The 18,766-nt window shown below is 38.7% G+C and overlaps 1 protein-coding gene across 7 annotated transcripts in view; it reads left to right on the top strand.

Moving 5' to 3' along the window:
* The window catches only part of LOC138419347 (zinc finger protein 667), a 44,846-nt gene that overhangs the window by 15,383 nt on the left and 10,697 nt on the right, over nt 1-18,766 (top strand). For 3 of the 7 annotated variants that reach the window (XR_011248948.1, XR_011248947.1, XM_069552121.1), the window contains exon 5: nt 865-957. Coding sequence is in view for 5 of the 7 variants with exons in the window: in XM_069552121.1 (XP_069408222.1) it covers nt 865-957 (93 nt within the window). In the remaining 2 variants the exon portion in view is untranslated. Of the gene's footprint in view, nt 1-864; nt 958-2,135; nt 5,012-5,197; nt 8,003-18,766 lie in introns of those variants that run through there. The other 4 variants (XM_069552117.1, XM_069552116.1, XM_069552119.1 and 1 more) reach the window with 2 other exon arrangements.

An 18,766-nucleotide genomic window follows, 5' to 3' on the forward strand; every position in this document is an offset into this window, starting at 1 on the left:
CACCTCATTTCCTCTTCATGGCCAAATAATATTCCCCCTTTTGTTTTTCCATTCACCAGTTATAGGCATTTGGGCTGTTTCCACTGTATGGCTGTTATGAATCTGCTGCTATGAATGTTCGTGTACAAATTTTTGTGTGGATGCATATTTTCATCTCTCTTGGGTATATGTCTAGGAGTGGTAGGTACTGGCCATATATCAATAGTAACTATATATATAACCTTTTGAGGACTTGGGTTGTTTTTGAGAGAAATAATTTAAAGAATTGACTTTTAACAGGTACTATTAAAAGGTGAATATTGGACGCTGAGGTAACACAGAGATGGTAACTACAGGACACATCCTGCATCCTAGGGCTGGGAGGACAGAGGGAAGAGTTTGGAGTTTTAGGACTTTGGGGATGAGACTCAGGTTTCAGAAGGAGAGGGGAGCACTGCCTGTTTTGTTTATCCTGCTGAGGGGGCGACATGAGGCTCGTTCTGGGAGTTACAGGGGAAAAAAGCAAAGCAGAAATGGAAACCGCCAGCACTGCTATTGGTGGATGCTGACAGGGAGCAGCTGGCATGGGAGTGTGGGTTACAGCAGACCAGAGGACCGCGGGCTTGGATGTGGGAAGACTGTAACTGAATGACCAGCCTCAGGAGTTCTGCTCCAACTCTTCCCCAGAGTAGCTGGTTTTGTAGAGTTAGAAGTGAATAGCTCTGCTGTCTGTGAATGACCTTTCATCCTTTTTCTCCACCTACCCTTCACATCCTCTGTGCTCCTTTTGTGTGAATAAACCCCATTTTTCTTGAGACAAAGCCTGATTCTAGTAGCTGTGGTGCCCACATCATGCTCAGTTCCAATGTTTTTCCTGTGTTGTAGGACTTTCCTTTCGGAGACCAAACGTGATCAGCTTATTGGAGAAAGGGAAAGCGCCCTGGATGGTGGACCCAGTGAAAAGACGCCGGGGCTTGGGTGAGTGCCTTCCATCATAAAAGGGCACTGTCTTTAAGATAATAATTGAGAGCCACTTTCTCCACCTCACAGACCCCAAGGTTGTGCAGAAAACTCAAGTCTCTTCAGTATGTGTCCCCAGAGGGTGAATAATTCGTGTTCAACAAGCCTCTCACTAGGTATCTGATATTCTTTAAAAAAAAAAATTGTTTTTTTGGCTGCGTCTGGTCTTAGTTGCGTCATGCTGGATTGCCAGACTCCCTAGTTGTGACGCGTGGGCGTCAGAGCTCACAGGCTTAGTTGCTCCGTGGCACGTGGAATCTTAGTTCCCCGACTGTGGGTTGATCCTGTGTGTCCTGCGTAGCAAGGTGAATTTATAACCATTGGACCACCAGGGAAGTCCCCGATACTGTTTTTTAAGTACAGGTTCCTCCCAGCAGCTCTATAAGGTAGGTCCTCTTATTATTCCTATGTTATAGATGAGGAAACTGAGGGCCAGAGAAGTTCAGTGACTTGCCCAAGGTCGTCTAGCTGGGAAGTAGCAGCAGAGTTGGGATTTGAACCCCAGCTTCTGATCTCAGAAGCTCAGGTTTTAATAGCCTCATCCCCATCCTGCTTTGGTTTTCATATTTCTCTTCAGAGAAAGCATGTGTATTCTGACTTCTCTAGTGATTGTATTAATAAGAATCTGACTTGCATCATTGTCTTCATTCCTTAAAAAAAAAAATTAAAAATCTTTCCCATAAGCGTTTATTTTGACTGCTTTTCAAGAACTCATTTCCTTCTCTAGTATTGATAGATTCCTCTTTGATTGGTCAAATTATAGGTTTTTTAATTTTGTTGTGTTTTTAGTTCATTTTTACAGCTATGACTTTAATTTTTTAATTGTAAAAAGCACATAACATTAAATTTACCATCTTAACCATTTAAATTTAGTTTTTATTTATTTATTTTTTGGCTGCGCTGCTTGGCTTGTGGGATCTTAGTTTTCTGACCAGGAATTGAACCTGGGCCCTCGGGAGTGAGAGCACAGAGTCCTAACCACTGGATTGCCAGGGAATTCCCATCTTAACCTTTTTAAAATGTACAGTTAAGTATATTTGCGTTGTTGAGCAAGAGGTATCTAGAACTTTTTTAAATATTGCAATACTGAAACTCCGTACCCACTAAATACTAATTCTTCCCACCTTTCCACGCAGCCCTTGGTATGATTTTGACTACTGTGGATACTTCGTATGAATGGAATCATGCAGTATTTGACCTTCTGTGACTCACTTTTTTCCCCTTAGCATAATGTCATCAAGGTTCATCCGTGTTGTAGTATATGACAGGATTTTCTTTTTTAAGGTTACATAATATTCCACTATATGTATATACCACATTTTCTTTATTCATTCATCTGTTAGTGGACATATGGGTTGCTTCCACATCTTAGCTACTGTGATTCATGCTGCAGTGAATATGGGTGTACAGATAAATCTCTTCAAGATCCTGATTTCAGTTCCTTTGGATATATACCCAGTGTTAGTGTTGTTGAATCATAAGGTAGTTCTGTTTCTAATTTTCTAAGGAACCACCATATCATTTTCCACAGTGGCTACACCATTTATCATTTCCACCAGTAACACACACGGGTTCCGGATTCTGCTCATCCTTACAGCACTTGTTTGTTGTTGTTTTTTTTTAATATATATATTGGCTGTTTTTATGTTATGAGGTGATATTGTGGATTTAATTTATATTTCTCTAATGATTAATGATGTTGAGCATCTTTTAATATGTTTATTGGCCATTTGTCTGTCTTCCTTGGAGAGATAGCTATTCAAGTCCTTTGCCCATGTTTTAATAGGGTAGTTTGTCTTTAAGTTGTGGAAGTTCTTTACATATTCTGCACGTTAGTCCTTCATCATGTATGTGATCTGCAGTATCCATAGGTTGCCTTTTCCCTGTTGTTTTCTCTGAAACACAAGTTAAGTTTGATGTAGTCTGGTTCTCTTCTTTCATTTTGTTGCCTGTGCTTTTCGTGCCATAGCCAAGAAATTCAGTGCCAGATCCAATGTCCTGAAGCTTTTTCCCTGTGTTTTCTTCCTAGGAATGTAATAATTTTTGGCCTTACATTTTAGGTCTTTATTTTTGAGTTAGTTTTTGTATATAGTGTAACTAAGGGGTACATGTTCATTCTTTTGCAAGTAGGTACCCAGTTTTCCCAACACCATTTGTGGAAGAAACTGTTCTTTCCCTTTTGTGACAGTCTTGGCGCCCTTGTTGAAAATCATTTGACCAGATATGTAAGAGTTTATTTCTGGGCTGTCTGTTCTCTTCCATAGGTCTGTGTATGTACCTTTATGCCACTGCCACACCATCTTAATTATTAGGAAGTCTGAAGCATCCTTCTTCATTTCTCTCTTTCAGGAGTGTTTTGGTTATTCAGGGTCCCTTGAGATTCCATATGAATTCTAGGACTTTTTTCTACTGCAAAAAATATTACTGGGCTTTTGATAGGGACTGTATTGAATCTGTAGATAACTTTGAGTGGTATGGACAGTTTTTACAGTATTAAGTCTTTCAATCCGCAAGCACAGGATGTCTTTCCATTTATTTATAGCTTTGATTTCTTTTAGCAACGTTTGTAGTTTTCAGTGTACAAGTCTTTCATCTCTTTGGTTAAACTTACTCCTAAATGTTTTATCCTTTTTGGTGTTATAGTAAATGGGATTGTTTTCTCAGTTTCCTTTATGGAGTGGTCATTGGTGGTATATAGAAACAAAACTGATTTTTGAATGTTGATTTTATATCCTGCCACTTTACTGAATTAATTCACTTATTAATTCAAATTAATCAATGTTTAAGCTGTTTTTGGTGTGAAATTGACATAGTTCCTTCTGGTCCTAGCTTATTGAGTGTTTTTTATCATGAAAGAGTGATGAATTTTGTCAAAAGCTTTTTCTGCATCAGTTGAGATGATCATGTGGTTTTTGTCCTTTAATTTGGTGATTGTGATATATTACATTTATTTTCCTATGTTGAACTATCCTTGCATTCCAGGTATAAATCCAACTTGTTCATGTGTATGACCCTTTTAATGTACTGTTGAATTTGGCTTGCTAGTATTTTGTTTAGGATTTTTGCATAAGTATATAACAGGGATATTGGTCTGTACTTTGCTTTTCTTATGGTGTGTCTTGTTTTGGTGTTAAGGTAATGATGACCTCATACAATGAGGTAGTAAGTATTCCCTCTGCTTTTGTCCTCTGAAAGAGATCATGGAGAATTGGAATGATGTCTTCCTTAAATGTTTCATAGATTTCACTAGCAAACACATATGGGCCTGGTACTTTCTATTTTGGAGGGTTATTAATTACCAATTCAGTGTTTTAAATAGATATGTGCCTATTCAGATCATCTTTTTCTTATGTTTTGAGTTTTGGCAAATTGTGTCTGTCTATAGTTTACCTTCTGCCTTTCCTGGACATTTCCTATAATAAAACTACATATATCTATTGAACAATTTATGGAGTTTCATGTGGTATATGTTGTTGTTCAGTTGCTAAGTCTTGTCCAACTCTATGACCCCATGGACTGCAGCATGCCAGGCTTCTCTGTCCTTCACTATTTCCTGGAGTTTGCTCAGGCTCATGTCCGTTGAGTCATTGATGCCATCCAGCTATCTTATCCTCTGTCACCACCTTCTCCTCCTGCCTTCAGTCTTTTCCAGCATCAGGGTCTTTTCCAGTGAGTCAGCTCTTTGCATCAGATAGTCAAAGTACTGGAGCTTCAGCTTCAGCATTTTCTTTAGGGTTGACCGGTTTGATCTCCTTGCGGTCCAAGGGACTCTCGAGAGTCTTCTCCAGCACCACAGTTCAAAGACATCAATTCTTCAGCATTCAGCCTTCTTCATGGTCCAACTCTCACAGCCATACATGACTACTAGAAAAACTATAGCTTTAATTATATGAACCTTTGTCAGCAAAGTGATATCTCTGCTTTTCAATAGACTGTTTAGGATTGTCATAGCTTTTCTTCCAAAGTATATGGTATATATTTATTCAATAATAAAACCTTTATTCATTTCAAATTGCACTTCTGTGAATTTGTTATTAAATATTTCTACAAAGTCCTTACTATGTTAAAACTATAATAAAACACTCAAAGAGTTATTATTCTAATTATCATCATTGTTATTACTTTGATTGATAATTACTGCAAACAACTTCATTTTTTTAGCACAGGAAAACAAACTGAATTTCTTGATGTCTTTCAGACTTAGGGTCTAAATGTGAGACCAAGAAGTTACCTCCAAATCAGTGCAACAAATCTGGGCAAAGCATCTATCAGAAACCAGTTTCCACGTCACAAAAAGCTCCCACAGGAAAGAGAGGTTGCAGGAAAAATTCAGTCCTAATAAAACCCAAGAAAGTACATTCAGAGAAGAAGTCTTTAAAATGTAATGACTGTGGGAAGTTCTTTAGTCAGAGCTTATCTCTTAAATTTCATCAGAACTCTCATGCTGGGGAGAAGCCTTATGAATGCAGTAGTTGTAGGAAAGCTTTCAGACAGATCTCATCCCTCATTCTTCACCAGAAAAACCACAATGGAAGGAAAAACTTTGAATGTGATAAATGTGGGGAAAGCTTCATTCAGAGAACATCCCTGCTCCTACATGGGAAAATTCATGGTGAAAAGGAAGTCTTTGACTGTGGGAAGGCCTTGAGTCAGTGCTCATCTCTCAGTATACATCAGAAAATCCACTTTGTTGAAAATGTCTACCAGTGCAGAAAATGTAAGAAAGCCTTCATTCGCATGTCATCTTTTTTACTTCATAGGAAAATTCACAGTGGAAAGAAAATACACAAATGCAATAAATGTAGGAGAGTCTTCAGTAAGAAATCAGTCCTTGTTATACATAAAAGAATTCACACTGGAGAGAAAAGTTGTGAAAGTGAAAAGGCCTTAAGTCACAGTCTACAGCAGAGAAGTCACCATTTAGAGAATCCTTATAAATGCAGAAAATGTGGGAAATCCTTTAATAGAATTTCATCCATTATGCTTCATCAGAGAATTCACAATTCAGAGAAACCCTACAAATGCAATAAATGTGAGAAGATCTTCAGGCGGCTTTCAACCCTTATTCTACATCTAAGAATTCATAATAAAGAGAAACTATACCAGTGTAATAAATGTGAGAAGGTCTGCAATCGGCATTCATCCCTTATCCAACACCAAAAAGTCCATACAAAGAAAAAGAAACTGTTTGAATGTAAAGAGTGTGGGAAGATGTTTTCTGGAACTGCCAACCTTAAAATACATCAGAACATTCATTCTGAAGAGAAACCCTTCAAATGCAATAAGTGTAGTAAAGTTTTTGGCCGCCAGTCATTTCTTATTGAACATCAGAGAATTCATACTGGAGAAAAACCCTATCAGTGTGAGGAGTGTGGGAAAGCCTTCAGTCACCGCATCTCTCTTACGAGGCATAAGAGAATTCATAGTGAAGACAGACCCTATGAATGTGATCAGTGTGGGAAGGCCTTCAGCCAGAGTGCTCACCTCGCCCAGCATGAAAGAATTCACACTGGAGAGAAACCATACACGTGCAAAACATGTGGGAAGGCCTTTAGCCAGCGGACATCCCTCATCCTCCATGAAAGAAGTCACACTGGAGAGAAACCCTATGAATGTAATGAATGTGGGAAGGCATTTAGCAGCGGCTCCGATCTTATTCGGCATCAGAGAAGTCATTCCTCGGAGAAACCCTATGAATGTAGTAAATGTGGGAAGGCATACAGTCGGAGCTCATCCTTGATTCGACATCAGAATACACATTCTGAGGAAAAGGCTTAAGATTGTTTTAAATATGTGAAAGCAGAGAGGGAGGCCAACCAAGTAGCAGAGACAGGGGCATGGGAAAATGCATGTCTGTAACACAAACTGTAAAAATGGGGCAGTTTGATGTTGTGTCCCACCTTGAAAGCCAAAGAACAAAAGTCATTGGTGATTTGACCGGAGGATTTGAAATCAACTGAAGCAGTGACTTTATCAGACATCTTAGTTTCAAAATAACAAGCTCAGATGATTGGGTCAGTCATTTTTAATGAAGAGCATTTTTCATTTGATAAAAACAACTGGTACTTTATTCCCATCGTAACTTTAAAGCTATTTCATTGGTCATGTACAACAAAGTACATTGTAAATCCATTTTTTCTGGATGGATCTGTGAGCCTGACTTAAGGTCATGTGAAAAAAGAATTTGAGTTTGTCCCTTAGAAGTATCACAGAAGGGATTTTCTCACAAACCAGGGTGCCATTTTCAGCTAACAGTAACTTGTGGGTGAGAATAAAGAAGACTGAGTAAAGAGATAATAGCATTCACAATTGTGTGGAGCAATAGAATCATTACCATACTGTCTCTATTGATATGAAGATATATGATCTTCATGGTGTGAAAAATCTAACAAGCCTGGGACAAGCTAATGGGGAAAAATATCAGGATGTACTGAAGAATGAGGAACTTCAGAATGGGGAGAAATTATTATTTTGTTTGTATATGAATTTATATTTATATGAATAAACATTGGTATTTTTATGTAAGAACACTGGTGCGCAGCAAGTGATTGGTGGAGAATGGGATGTTGTGGACTGAATTCATGTTAAAAACCTAACCCCTAATGTGACTGTATTTGAATTGAGGCCTTTTGGGATATAGTAAGGGTTAGATGAGGTCTTGAGGATGTGGTCCTCATAATAGGAATGGTGTTTTTAAAAGAAGAGACACCAGAGATCTCTGCTGTGCGAGGACACAAGAAGACAAACGAGCCCTCACCAGTATCCAGCCGTGTGTCGTCCTGACCTCAGCCTTCCAGCCTCCAAAACTGGGAGAAATGAATTTTACGTCACTCAGTTTATAGTGTTTCGTTACGGCAAACTAAACTAATACGTGAGAAAAACCCTGCATTTATATGCCAGGCTCTTTTCTTGTCAGCTGTTCATTATATATACCATAGTGTTCAGTCCCTTTCCAGTTTGTGCAAAATATGTAAGAAATAAAATCAGAGGTTTTTTTTTGGAACTGGGTTATATACAGTTGGACTCTTCTTTGTGTTTTCCTAATGCAAAAGCTATTTTTGAAAATACCCATATCTTGTTAAGACAACTATGTGGATTGTTTGACCACATAGTTAGGTCACTCTAACTTTGAACATAGCTGAGGAAATAACAACTGGATTTATGAAGGGAGCATGCATGCAATATAATAGAACAATTAATTTTCCATTTAAACTTGTCATATCAATCTGCAAAATCAGCATAAAAATCAGCACTTCAGGCAAATAGATGAGCAGACAACACAGAGAAGACTTGTGGAGGGCCTTGTCTTTTCTCACTACTGCTTTGTACACACACCTCTCTACTTTGTTAAATCCTTTGCCAATCTGCCCTAGATGTTGGTTCCAAATCAATGGTCAGAAACCTAAAACATGTCATGTGTATTAATAAGACACTGTTCTTGCCTTCAGGCACTTGCAGTTTAGGGAATACAGACTATTTAAATACAGAAGCATATAAGGTACACAAGTAATGTCAAGGATAGTGAACTCCATGGTGATTGATCACTTTTGGAGACTGATCATATTAACGGCAGGATAGATATTTACTAGGCACACAAATGTTGGGAGGCTGTTGAAGGCAACAGAGAAAGTACAGATGTACAAACTAATGGCAGAGGGTTGTGAGGTATTAGGAGAGTTACAAGTTCTAGCATTTAGTACAGTGACTGGTGCAAAGTAAGTGGTAAACACTCGTTAATAGTGAATGAATGAAAATAACCTTAGTTTAGCTGGATTTTCTCTTAAGGCATAGTCAAAAGGGAATACTTGAATTTGAAGGTCACTGAGACATTGAGATAAACCTGTGAAAAACAAGCCCTCACTTTAAGGAATCACTAGTGAATTTTGAAGGCTGTGATGAACTTAGGCTGATCATAGCAACAAGCAACCCTAAACCTCATCCAGTTTTTAACTATATTAATGAAAACATGAAAGGCTTAACAAGAAATGGCATGACCATTTCTAAGGATTAAAATCTGTTTACTTCTGTTTCTACTGTCCAACACAAGATACATGGAGTTTGGCCAAAAGTAATTTTTACAAAGCTACAAGAAAAATCAACACCCACCACCAAGAGACAAAAGCATTCAAGAACTGGAACCAGACTCCCTGACACAGAATTTTAAATAACTGTGAATAATACGTTAAAGGCTCTAATGAAAAAGGTGTTTAACAGGCAAATTTGATGGGTCATTTGATCAGAGAGATGGAACTGTGAGAATCAAATGGAAATAATAAAAAATTAACACAGTAGAGATGAACAAAACCTTCAACAGGCTCATAGGTATACCTGATGCAGCCAAGGAAAGAATAACTGAATTTGAAGGTAAGTCAATAAAAAGTAGCTAAACTGGAACACTAAGGAGGGTAGGAGTGACAGCAAAGAATAGATTACCCAAGAGCTGTGGGGAAAGATCTGTAGTCCCCACACATAACGGAATCCCAGAAGAAACAGAGGAAATGACTGATAAATATCTGAATAAATAATGGATAATGACAACAGAACATAAATCTATAAGGAAAGATTTTGTTAAGACATTACACAGGAACAAAATGGGGAGGGGGGACTGTATGAAATTTTTCATGAAAATATCAGAATTGATAGAGAAATGAAGACTTTCTGAAAGAAAGAAAAATAGAAAATACATTGCCAGAAGACCCTACTCTAAAACAAATGTTAAATGAAGTTCTTTAAGCAGAGGGATGTGAACCATAGCATATACTTGGATATGCACGAAGATCTGGAAATGGAATAAATGAAGGTAAGATAATTTTCTCAACTTTTAGTTCAGTCAGTTCAGTCGCTCAGTCGTGTCCGACTCTTTGCGACCCCATGAATCGCAGCACGCCAGGCCTCCCTGTCCATCACCAACTCCCGGAGTTCACTCAGACTTATGTCCATCGAGTCCGTGATGCCATCCAGCATCTCATCCTCTGTCGTCCCCTTCTCCTCCTGCCCCCAACCCCTCCCAGCATCAGAGTCTTTTCCAATAAGTCAACTGTTTGCCTGAGGTGGCCAAAGTACTGGAGTTTCAGCTTTAGCATCATTCCTTCCAAAGAAATCCCAGGGCTGATCTCCTTCAGAATGGACTGGTTGGATCTCCTTGCAGTCCAAGGGACTCTCGAGAGTCTTCTCCAACACCACAGTTCAAAAGCATCAATTCTTCGGCACTCAGCTTTCTTTACAGTCCAACTCTCACATCATACATGACCACTGGAAAAACCATAGCCTTGACTAGATGGACCTTAGTCGGCAAAGTAATGTCTCTGCTTTTCAACATGCTATCTAGGTTGGTCATAACTTTTCTTCCAAGGAGTAAGCGTCTTAATTTCATGGCTGCAGTCACCATCTGCAGTGATTTTGGAGCCCAATAAAGTCTGACACTGTTTCCCATCTATTTCCCATGAAGTGAGGAACCAGATGCCATGATCTTTGTTTTCTGAATGTTGAGCTTTAAGGCAACTTTTTCACTCTCCTCTTTCACTTTCATCAAGAGGCTTTTTAGTTCCTCTTCACTTTCTGCCATAAGGGTGGTGTCATCTGCATATCTGAGGTTATTGATATTTCTCCTGGCAATCTTGATTCCAGCTTGTGCTTCTTCCAGTGCAGCATTTCTCATGATGTACTCTGCATATAAGTTAAATAAGCAGGATGACAATATATAGCCTTGACGTGCTCCTTTTCCTGTTTGGAACCAGTCTGTTGTTCCATATCCAGTTCTAGCTGTTGCTTCCTGACCTGGATATAGGTTTCTCAAGAGGCAGGTCAGGTGGTCTGGTATTCCCATCTCTTGAAGAATTTTCCACGGTTTCTTGTGATCCACACAGTCAAAGGCTTTGCCCTAGTCAATAAAGGAGAAATAGATGTTTTTCTGGAACTCTCTTGCTTTTCCCATGATCCAGCGGATGTTGGCAATTTGATCTCTGGTTCCTCTGCCTTTTCTAAAACCAGCTTGAACATCTGGAAGTTAATGGTTCACGTATTGCTGAAGCCTGGCTTGGAGAATTTTCAGCATTACTTTACTAGCGTGTGAGATGAGTGCAATTGTGCGATAGTTTGAGCATTCTTTGGCATTGCCTTTCTTTGGGATTGGAATGAAAAGTGACCTTTTCCAGTCCTGTGGCCACTGCTGAGTTTTCCAAATTTGCTAGCATATTGAGTACAGCACTTTCACAGCATCATCATTTAGGATTCGAAATAGCTCAACTGGAATTCCATCACCTGCACTAGCTTTGTTCATAGTGATGCTTTCGAAGGCCCACTTGACTTCATATTCCAGGATGTCTGGCTCTAGATGAGTGATCACACCTCACTCATTACCTTGTGAGTAAGGTGATGTATACCAAGTGATTACCTTGGCCGTGAAGATCTTTTTTGTACAGTTCTTCTCTGTATTCTTGCCACCTCTTCTTAATATCTTCTGCTTCTGTTGGGTCCATAACATTTCTGTCCTTTATTGAGCTCATCTTTGCATGAAATGTTCCCTTGGTATCTCTAATTTTCTTGAAGAGATCTCTAGTCTTCCCCATTCTGTTGTTTGCCTCTATTTCTTTGCATTGATCTCTGAGGAGATCAGTCTCTTGTCTGTTCTTGCTAGTCTTTGGAACTCTGCATTCAGATGCTTATATCTTTCCTTTTCTTCTTTGCTTTTCGCTTTGCTTCTTTTCACAGCTATTTGTAAGGCCTCCTCAGACAGCCCTTTTGCTTTTTTGCATTTCTTTTCCATGGGGATGGTCTTGATCCCTGTCTCCTGTACAATGTCATGAACCTCTGTCCATAGTTCATGAGGCACTCTATCAGATCTAGTCCCTTAAATCTATTTCTCACTTCCACTGTATAATCATAAGGGATTTGATTTAGGTCATACCTGAATGGTCTAGTGGTTTTCCCTACTTTCTTCAATTGAAGTCTGAATTTGGCAATAAGGAGTTCATGATCTGAGCCACAGTCAGCTCCTGGTCTTGTTTTTGTTGACTGTATAGAGCTTCTCCATCTTTGGCTGCAAAGAATATAATCAGTCTGATTTTGGAGTTGACCATCTGGTGATGTCCATGTGTAGAGTCTTCTCTTGTGTTGTTGGACATCTGGAAGATAGCTGTCAACAGCTGTATGCTATAGCAGTATAAGTGTAAATATATGACAGAAACACAAAGGATGGGAGAGATTAGGAAACATCCTGTAATAACTCATTACTTGAAGACGTATTCTGGTTAATTAGAGATGTACATTGTAATCTTAAGAGTAACCACTAAAACATTTTTTAAAGAGATGTAAGCAATTAATCAAATAAAATGGAATAATAAAAAAATCCTTAGTTAACCCAATAGAAGGCAGAAAAAGAACAAAAACCAAAGAATAGGCAGTTTTTCCTTTCTCAGACTCACATGTAAAAAAATTCAGGCAATCTGGGCAAGAGGTAACAGATCAGAAATTAGAAAGTCCCCAAATTTACCAACTGATTTTAAATTCAAGAACTTGTGTTATTTAACTTCTTAAAGTGCAGATGCCTCCACTGCTCCTACATCTCAGTCTCCCCCGAACTTCAGGCCATCCCACCTCAAGGACCAAGCCCACGTTCCCCTCAGCTGCCGACTCCACACAGAGCAGAACCTACTTCCTCTGACATTGGCTTGACGATCTTGTGCCAAGTTGACCTCTTGCTGCCCCATTATGTTTGACTCCCAGTACTTCTGCCACATTGCCAAAAAATGGAATGAATTTTAAGTCATTTAGAAGAGAATGAGTAGCTCTTTGGGAAAAGTCAAGGCAGATTGTGCACTTATTTTTAACTGTTTCCTATCAGTTCAGTTCAGTCACTCAGTCTTGTCTGACTCTTTGTGACCCCATGGACTGCAGCATGCCAGGCCTCCCTGTCCATCACCAACTCCCAGAGCTTACTCAAACTCCCGTCTGTCGAGTCGGTGATGCCATCCAACCATCTCATCCTCTGTCGTCCCCTTCTCCTCCCATCTTCAATCTTTCCCAGCATCAGGGTCTTTTACAGTGAGTCAGCTCTTTGCATCAGGTGACCAAAGTAGTGGAGCTTCAGCTTCAGCATCAATCCTTTCAATGAATTTCAGGACTGATTTCCTTTAGGATTGACTAGTTTGATCTGCTTTCAGTCTAAGGAATTCTCAAATAAGATGAGTCCTATACTTAAAATCTTATATTTTAATGTAATTTTATTTATGACTGCTGAGTCTTCATTGCTGCGGGCCTTTCTCTGATGGCGGCGAGCGAGAGCTGGTCTCTAGTTGTGGTGCGTGGTTTCTCATTGGGGCGGCTTCTCTTGCTGTGGGGCAAGGGCTCTAGGGTGTGAGTTTGTAGTTGTGGCTTCCGGGCTGTAGAGCACAGGCGCAGGGATTGCAGCGCGCGGATTTAGTTGTCCCACATCCTGTGGGGTCTTCCTGGATCAGGGACCAAGCCTGTCTCCTGCATTTGCAGGTGATTTCTTTACTCCTGAGCCACCAGGGAATCCCCCAATCCTATATTTCTTCAGATGTGTTTGCAAGATACCAGGAATACAAGTTAATTTTGCAGGATAGTTAATTCTTCTGTTGACACTTTTTGACTGTGATTTTAATGATCTTTGCTAATAGACAAAACCTCATCTACCTTGCATGCTTCATTATTTATATAAGATCCTAAAAGGTGAGTTTAAGCTTGGATTTATTTCATGAAAGTTATAACATTTGCTGTAGGAAACTGGATCTATTGCTGTGGCAGATATATCAAGAAGTCAAACATTTATTCCTTTATAAAAAGCACCTGACAAAGGACAAAACAATAAGTTTAAAGAGGTTGAGTAAGATTGGCAGTTTGAATCTTTCAGGAATTTTTCCTGAAAAATGAATGGCAAGGTTTCCCATTTTATCTAAGTGGTCAAATTTTTTGGTGTAAGGTTCCCAGTATTTATTCCCTTATCATCCGCTTAATAACTAGTGATGTCATCCCTGTCATTCCAGGTATTTGTAACTGGAATATTTTCTTTCGTGTTGTCTGAGTGAAGATCTATTGGGTTTATATTTATATTTGTTTCCTATTGATTTCTATTCTTTATTTCCATTATTATGCTACCTTTGGATTTCATTGCTCTTCATCTTCTAATCTGATAAAGGTGAGACTGAAGCCATTGAGAGCTTTATTTTACAATTTAGTGATGTTTCCTTCTAAGTAATGTGTCAGTTGCTTTCCATGTATTTTGATATGCTGTGTTACCAGTTACAATCCAAAATGCTTTCTGTTTTGCCTTTTCTTTTAACCTGTGGGTTACTAAAATTTGTGCTATTTAGATTCAAATATTTAGGAGTTTTCCAACTATCTTACTGATTTCTGCCTGCCGGAGATGAAACGAGTGAAAGCGCAGCTGTGAGTTACTAATCCGATGAGCCTGAGCACCAAGTCCAGCGTACCTGAGGCTGTGACATACATGCTCTGCATCTTTCATTTATAGCAGCTAATAAATACCTTTTTCCTAAGCTGATTTGAATTGGGTTTCTATCAGGGTCCTGATTACAGTTGCTTTAATTTTATTTGTAAATGTACTAACTTTATATACTCCCCGAGTCTTCATGAGGGGTAAGGATTTAATTCATACCACCAGGTGGGTTATAATAGCTCCTCTGATGTGTTTTAACTTCAAATACAACTAACCTACATTTCTTCTATAGACTTTTGACAGATCTCCTGAATCCTCTCCATATACCATGAGCATATTGCCCCTTATCCTTGCTTCAAGCTCTTCTTTCCCTGTCAGCCTCCCACCATCCAGTCTATCAGCTGTATTTTGCCTTTATATTATTAAATAGATATTAGACATATACACACAGAGACTGCAGTGATTTGTCTATTTTAAAGCTGGAAATAAGGGGCTTCCCTTGTGGCTCAGCTGGTAAAGAATCCACTGCAATGCAGGAGACCTGGGTTTGATCCCTGGGTTGGGAAGATCCCCTGGAGAAGGGAAAGGCTACCCACCCCAGTATTCTGGCCTGGAGAATTCCATGGGGTCTGTTATACACGTACATGCACACACATACAGAGACTTAAGGGATTTGTCTATTCTAAAGCTGGAAGTAGCACTAGATCCTTCTCACAGTATAAATGTCCTCTAAGAGGCAGAGCCAGGCATTGCTGATTACATTCCCTCCTCTATGAGGCCAGTGTTAGGGTCCCAGTGCTCAAGGTTTTCCCCATATTCTGTTTCCAAAGTCATGTCCCCTTTTATGGGGCTTGCTTTATATTAGGACCATGATACCTGATTGGAGAAGGAAATGGCAACCCACTCCAGTGTTCTTGCCTGGAGAATCCCAGGGACAGGCGAGCCTGGTGGGCTGCCGTCTGGGGTCGCACAGGGTCGGACAGGACTGAAGCGACTTAGCAGCAGCATGATGTCTGGTATGGCCTCTCCTTTGTTTCTCCCAAGCCAGTAATTGTCTGTCTTTCCTTCTGACGAATGTTTGTTTTCACCACATTACAGAAATCCTCAAACTCTGTGTTGATTTTAATGTAACCCATCCCTTCCTTTCTCCCTGAAGTTTCTCTTCACTGACTCCCTGGATAACTAGCCTACCAGTAATTTGGTCTAATTTTTACAATGATCATCCTAGTCACCCTCAACACCACTTTACTAGGTTAGATTCTGTTTTTTACCTTTTCCATCCAGATTTTGCTAAAGCTAATCATTCACTGCCCTATTGAAAGACAAGTGGACGTAAACCGAAGCAAACTGTATAGACAGAATATCAGTATTTGGCCTCATGTCTCACTACCGTTCCAGTATAAACTTCTAGATTCAAAGCAGTTTCAAGTCCTAAGTTGGAAGCTGCTGTTCTGTATTCTACCATCTAATATTGCTCATTGGAGGGAAGGCTAATTCTATCTCAGTCATTATTATTAGGAGAAATTCACATTTTTTGAAAGCTTTTAGGATAGTGTCCTCTTCATTGTTACAGAATTCCACAAGCATATTTCTGGGTGTCTTTTAAAATTTTTTTCTATTATAATACGGTTTTTGCCAGTTCAGCCTGCCCAACATTCAAGTGAGCTATTCCTAGCTGAGCATTCATAACTTTCTTCAGTTTAGAAAGATTCTTAATCATGACACATTCCTGTTTTCTCTATTATTTGTGTGTGTATGTGTATGTGTGGTGGAACTCACATTAACTAGACAGGCCTTCTACTAGACTTCCAAGTCCCTTTTGTTTCTCATTTTCTTCCAAATTTATGAAATGGAAGAATTTCCACAACTTTCTTTGAAACCTTCTATTATAACAGTAATTTTTTAAAAAATTCTCAGTTGTCTTATTTCTTTTTGGCAGCTTCTCATATTTGCTTTAAAAGTGTAACATCTATTCCAATTTCAAATGTACATTTTTAGTTTTATCCTCATTATATAACTTCACCTGGCCCAGGTTTAGTCTGCTTTGGTCCTCATCCTGCTGATACTCTTCCATCATCTGTGATGATCCTCAGCTGTCTGTCCACATTTGAGAATGATACTGTTTGATTCTCCTAGGTAGACAGTAGGAGGTCTTTGGTTATTCTCACTACAGATCTGTTCGGCTGAATGAAGCGATTTACTGGGATTTCAGTGTGCCTGGGAAGGCCTGGAGAGATGATGAGAGTCTCCAAATTCCAGGAAAGGTTTCAACTTAAGCTACCAACTCTCTTTCTAGTTGCTCTAGTTCTCCGTAAGTTCATTGAATTTTTTCATAGTTTAATGATAACATTCTTATTTAAAACATTACAGATAATGATAAATCTACCCTCTTGACCAGAATGTCCAATTCCAGGTCCCTCCGCAAAACACTTACAAATTGGATGTCTGTTCAGGACTTATGTGTATTTGCATAGTTATAGAAATGTATTTTAAATATATAGTCTCTATTAATCTGCAAATTTTTAATCAGTGCCTTTTAGTCAAATTCTTATCAATATTACCAGTCCATTCTTTTAAACTGGTGCCAGTATTTCCCTATTGATGGAAATTTAGATAGTTCTGTCTCATGTACTAACCATACGGCCCTCTGAAGGGGTTAATGTTTTAACAACTTCATTGCCTCCAGAGCGGTACTGATAAGAGTAGTTATTTCTCTATACAACTGCCAAGGTTTTAAAATTAGATTATTTAAATTTGCATCTCTTACTACTAGCGAGGTTAAGCAGGGACTCAGTGTCAGCAGTCTGCATTTCTTCTGACTTGTCCATTATTATCCTTTGTTTATTTTTATTCTCCCTTGGTTGTCCTTTACCTATTTATAGATATTCTTACACCTTTCCTTTTGTATTCTATTACAGCTTTTCCCCATTTTGTTTCTTTTGTCTTTTTAAAAGCATGCTGCAGTCCATGGGATTGCAAAGAATTGGATAAGACTTAGTGACCGAACAACTTTTGATACAATCAAGTTGTTCATTAATCTTTACTTTGTGACTTTCGTTTTTGTCTAGTTTGTGAAGATATGTTCAACAGCAAAGTCATAAGCATCCTAATACTTTACTATTTAACATTTAGGATTTTATTCAACTAGAACTAATCTTTCTGAATGGTGTGAAAGAAGGATCCAATTTATTTTACTTACAGACAAGTATAATGGGAAAGCTTTGGTAGGGATACTGACATAACTTTCACATAAAAAATCATAAACTGTCTCGTAATTGTTACCCCCAGCCTCTACACAAGCCAGCTTAGAGCATGAGCTTCTCTACAGACCTTTAGACAGACTTGACTTCCCATTACTGAAATCCATCAGGCAGACATTTCGGGTCACAGCTGTTTCTGCTACATTTCATGAATAAGCACTTTTTTCCCTTTTGTCTTTAACAAAACTTGACTCTTTCCTGATACCTTTTAAATTGTTTTATCTGTTATAGGATATGGAAGGGCAAACGTGTGTTTAATTGCAAAAGCAAGCCTTGAAAATTCTGATATTGACAAGTCACCTTTACATCAGTACACAGAAGTACCTCCTCTCTCCTATGCTTTTGCAGTGCACACTTTATCAATCTGATATTGAAAGATGGTAGTTCACTTGTTTAACTTGTATTCTGATCCTTGTGAGAGTCAGTACTTATCATTTCCATCAGTTATCTCTTTATTCCCCTTACCCATAAGAGGAGGTGTCATTTTCTAAATGATTTGGAGTACTTTTATGTTAAGGATATCAGTCTCATAGGTTAAACATATTTTACTAATTTTCTCAAATTCTAATGTTTAAAAACCTTGTGTACTATCTTTGACTATATAAGAGTTCATTAAAGTTCTTATAGTCAAGAATCCATGTGTGTGGTTTCTGGATCTCATGTTGTATTTAGGGAGATTGTTTTCCATGATTATGTATGGTATCCTCTAATGACTGTTTTGCATTTGGATAAAAGAATGAGACAGTTGTTTTGTACAGAAATAATTTTGAGCAGAATCTCATATACCAATACTGTTAAGCTACTGACAGTGAACTAGCACCTTTATTATATATTTCCTTTATGTGTATATCTATTGTGAATGTTTATGTGTGTGTTGACAAACACGATGTTTCAAGCCTTAAATTCTTAGGATTTTGTTAGGTACAAAGAATCAATAGATTAATTTGGGGCTTACTAACATCTGTATAATACTGAATCTTCCCCTACAGATACAGAAGGATGAAATGTCTGTTCTTCTCATCCTCCATTAAGCTTTACTCGTTTTGTTTGTACTTAGTCACATGAGAAATGGTTCCAGCACTGACTGCAC

Source organism: Ovis canadensis, chromosome 14 (assembly GCF_042477335.2).
Source record: "Ovis canadensis isolate MfBH-ARS-UI-01 breed Bighorn chromosome 14, ARS-UI_OviCan_v2, whole genome shotgun sequence".
Classification (NCBI taxonomy): Eukaryota; Metazoa; Chordata; class Mammalia; order Artiodactyla; family Bovidae; genus Ovis; species Ovis canadensis.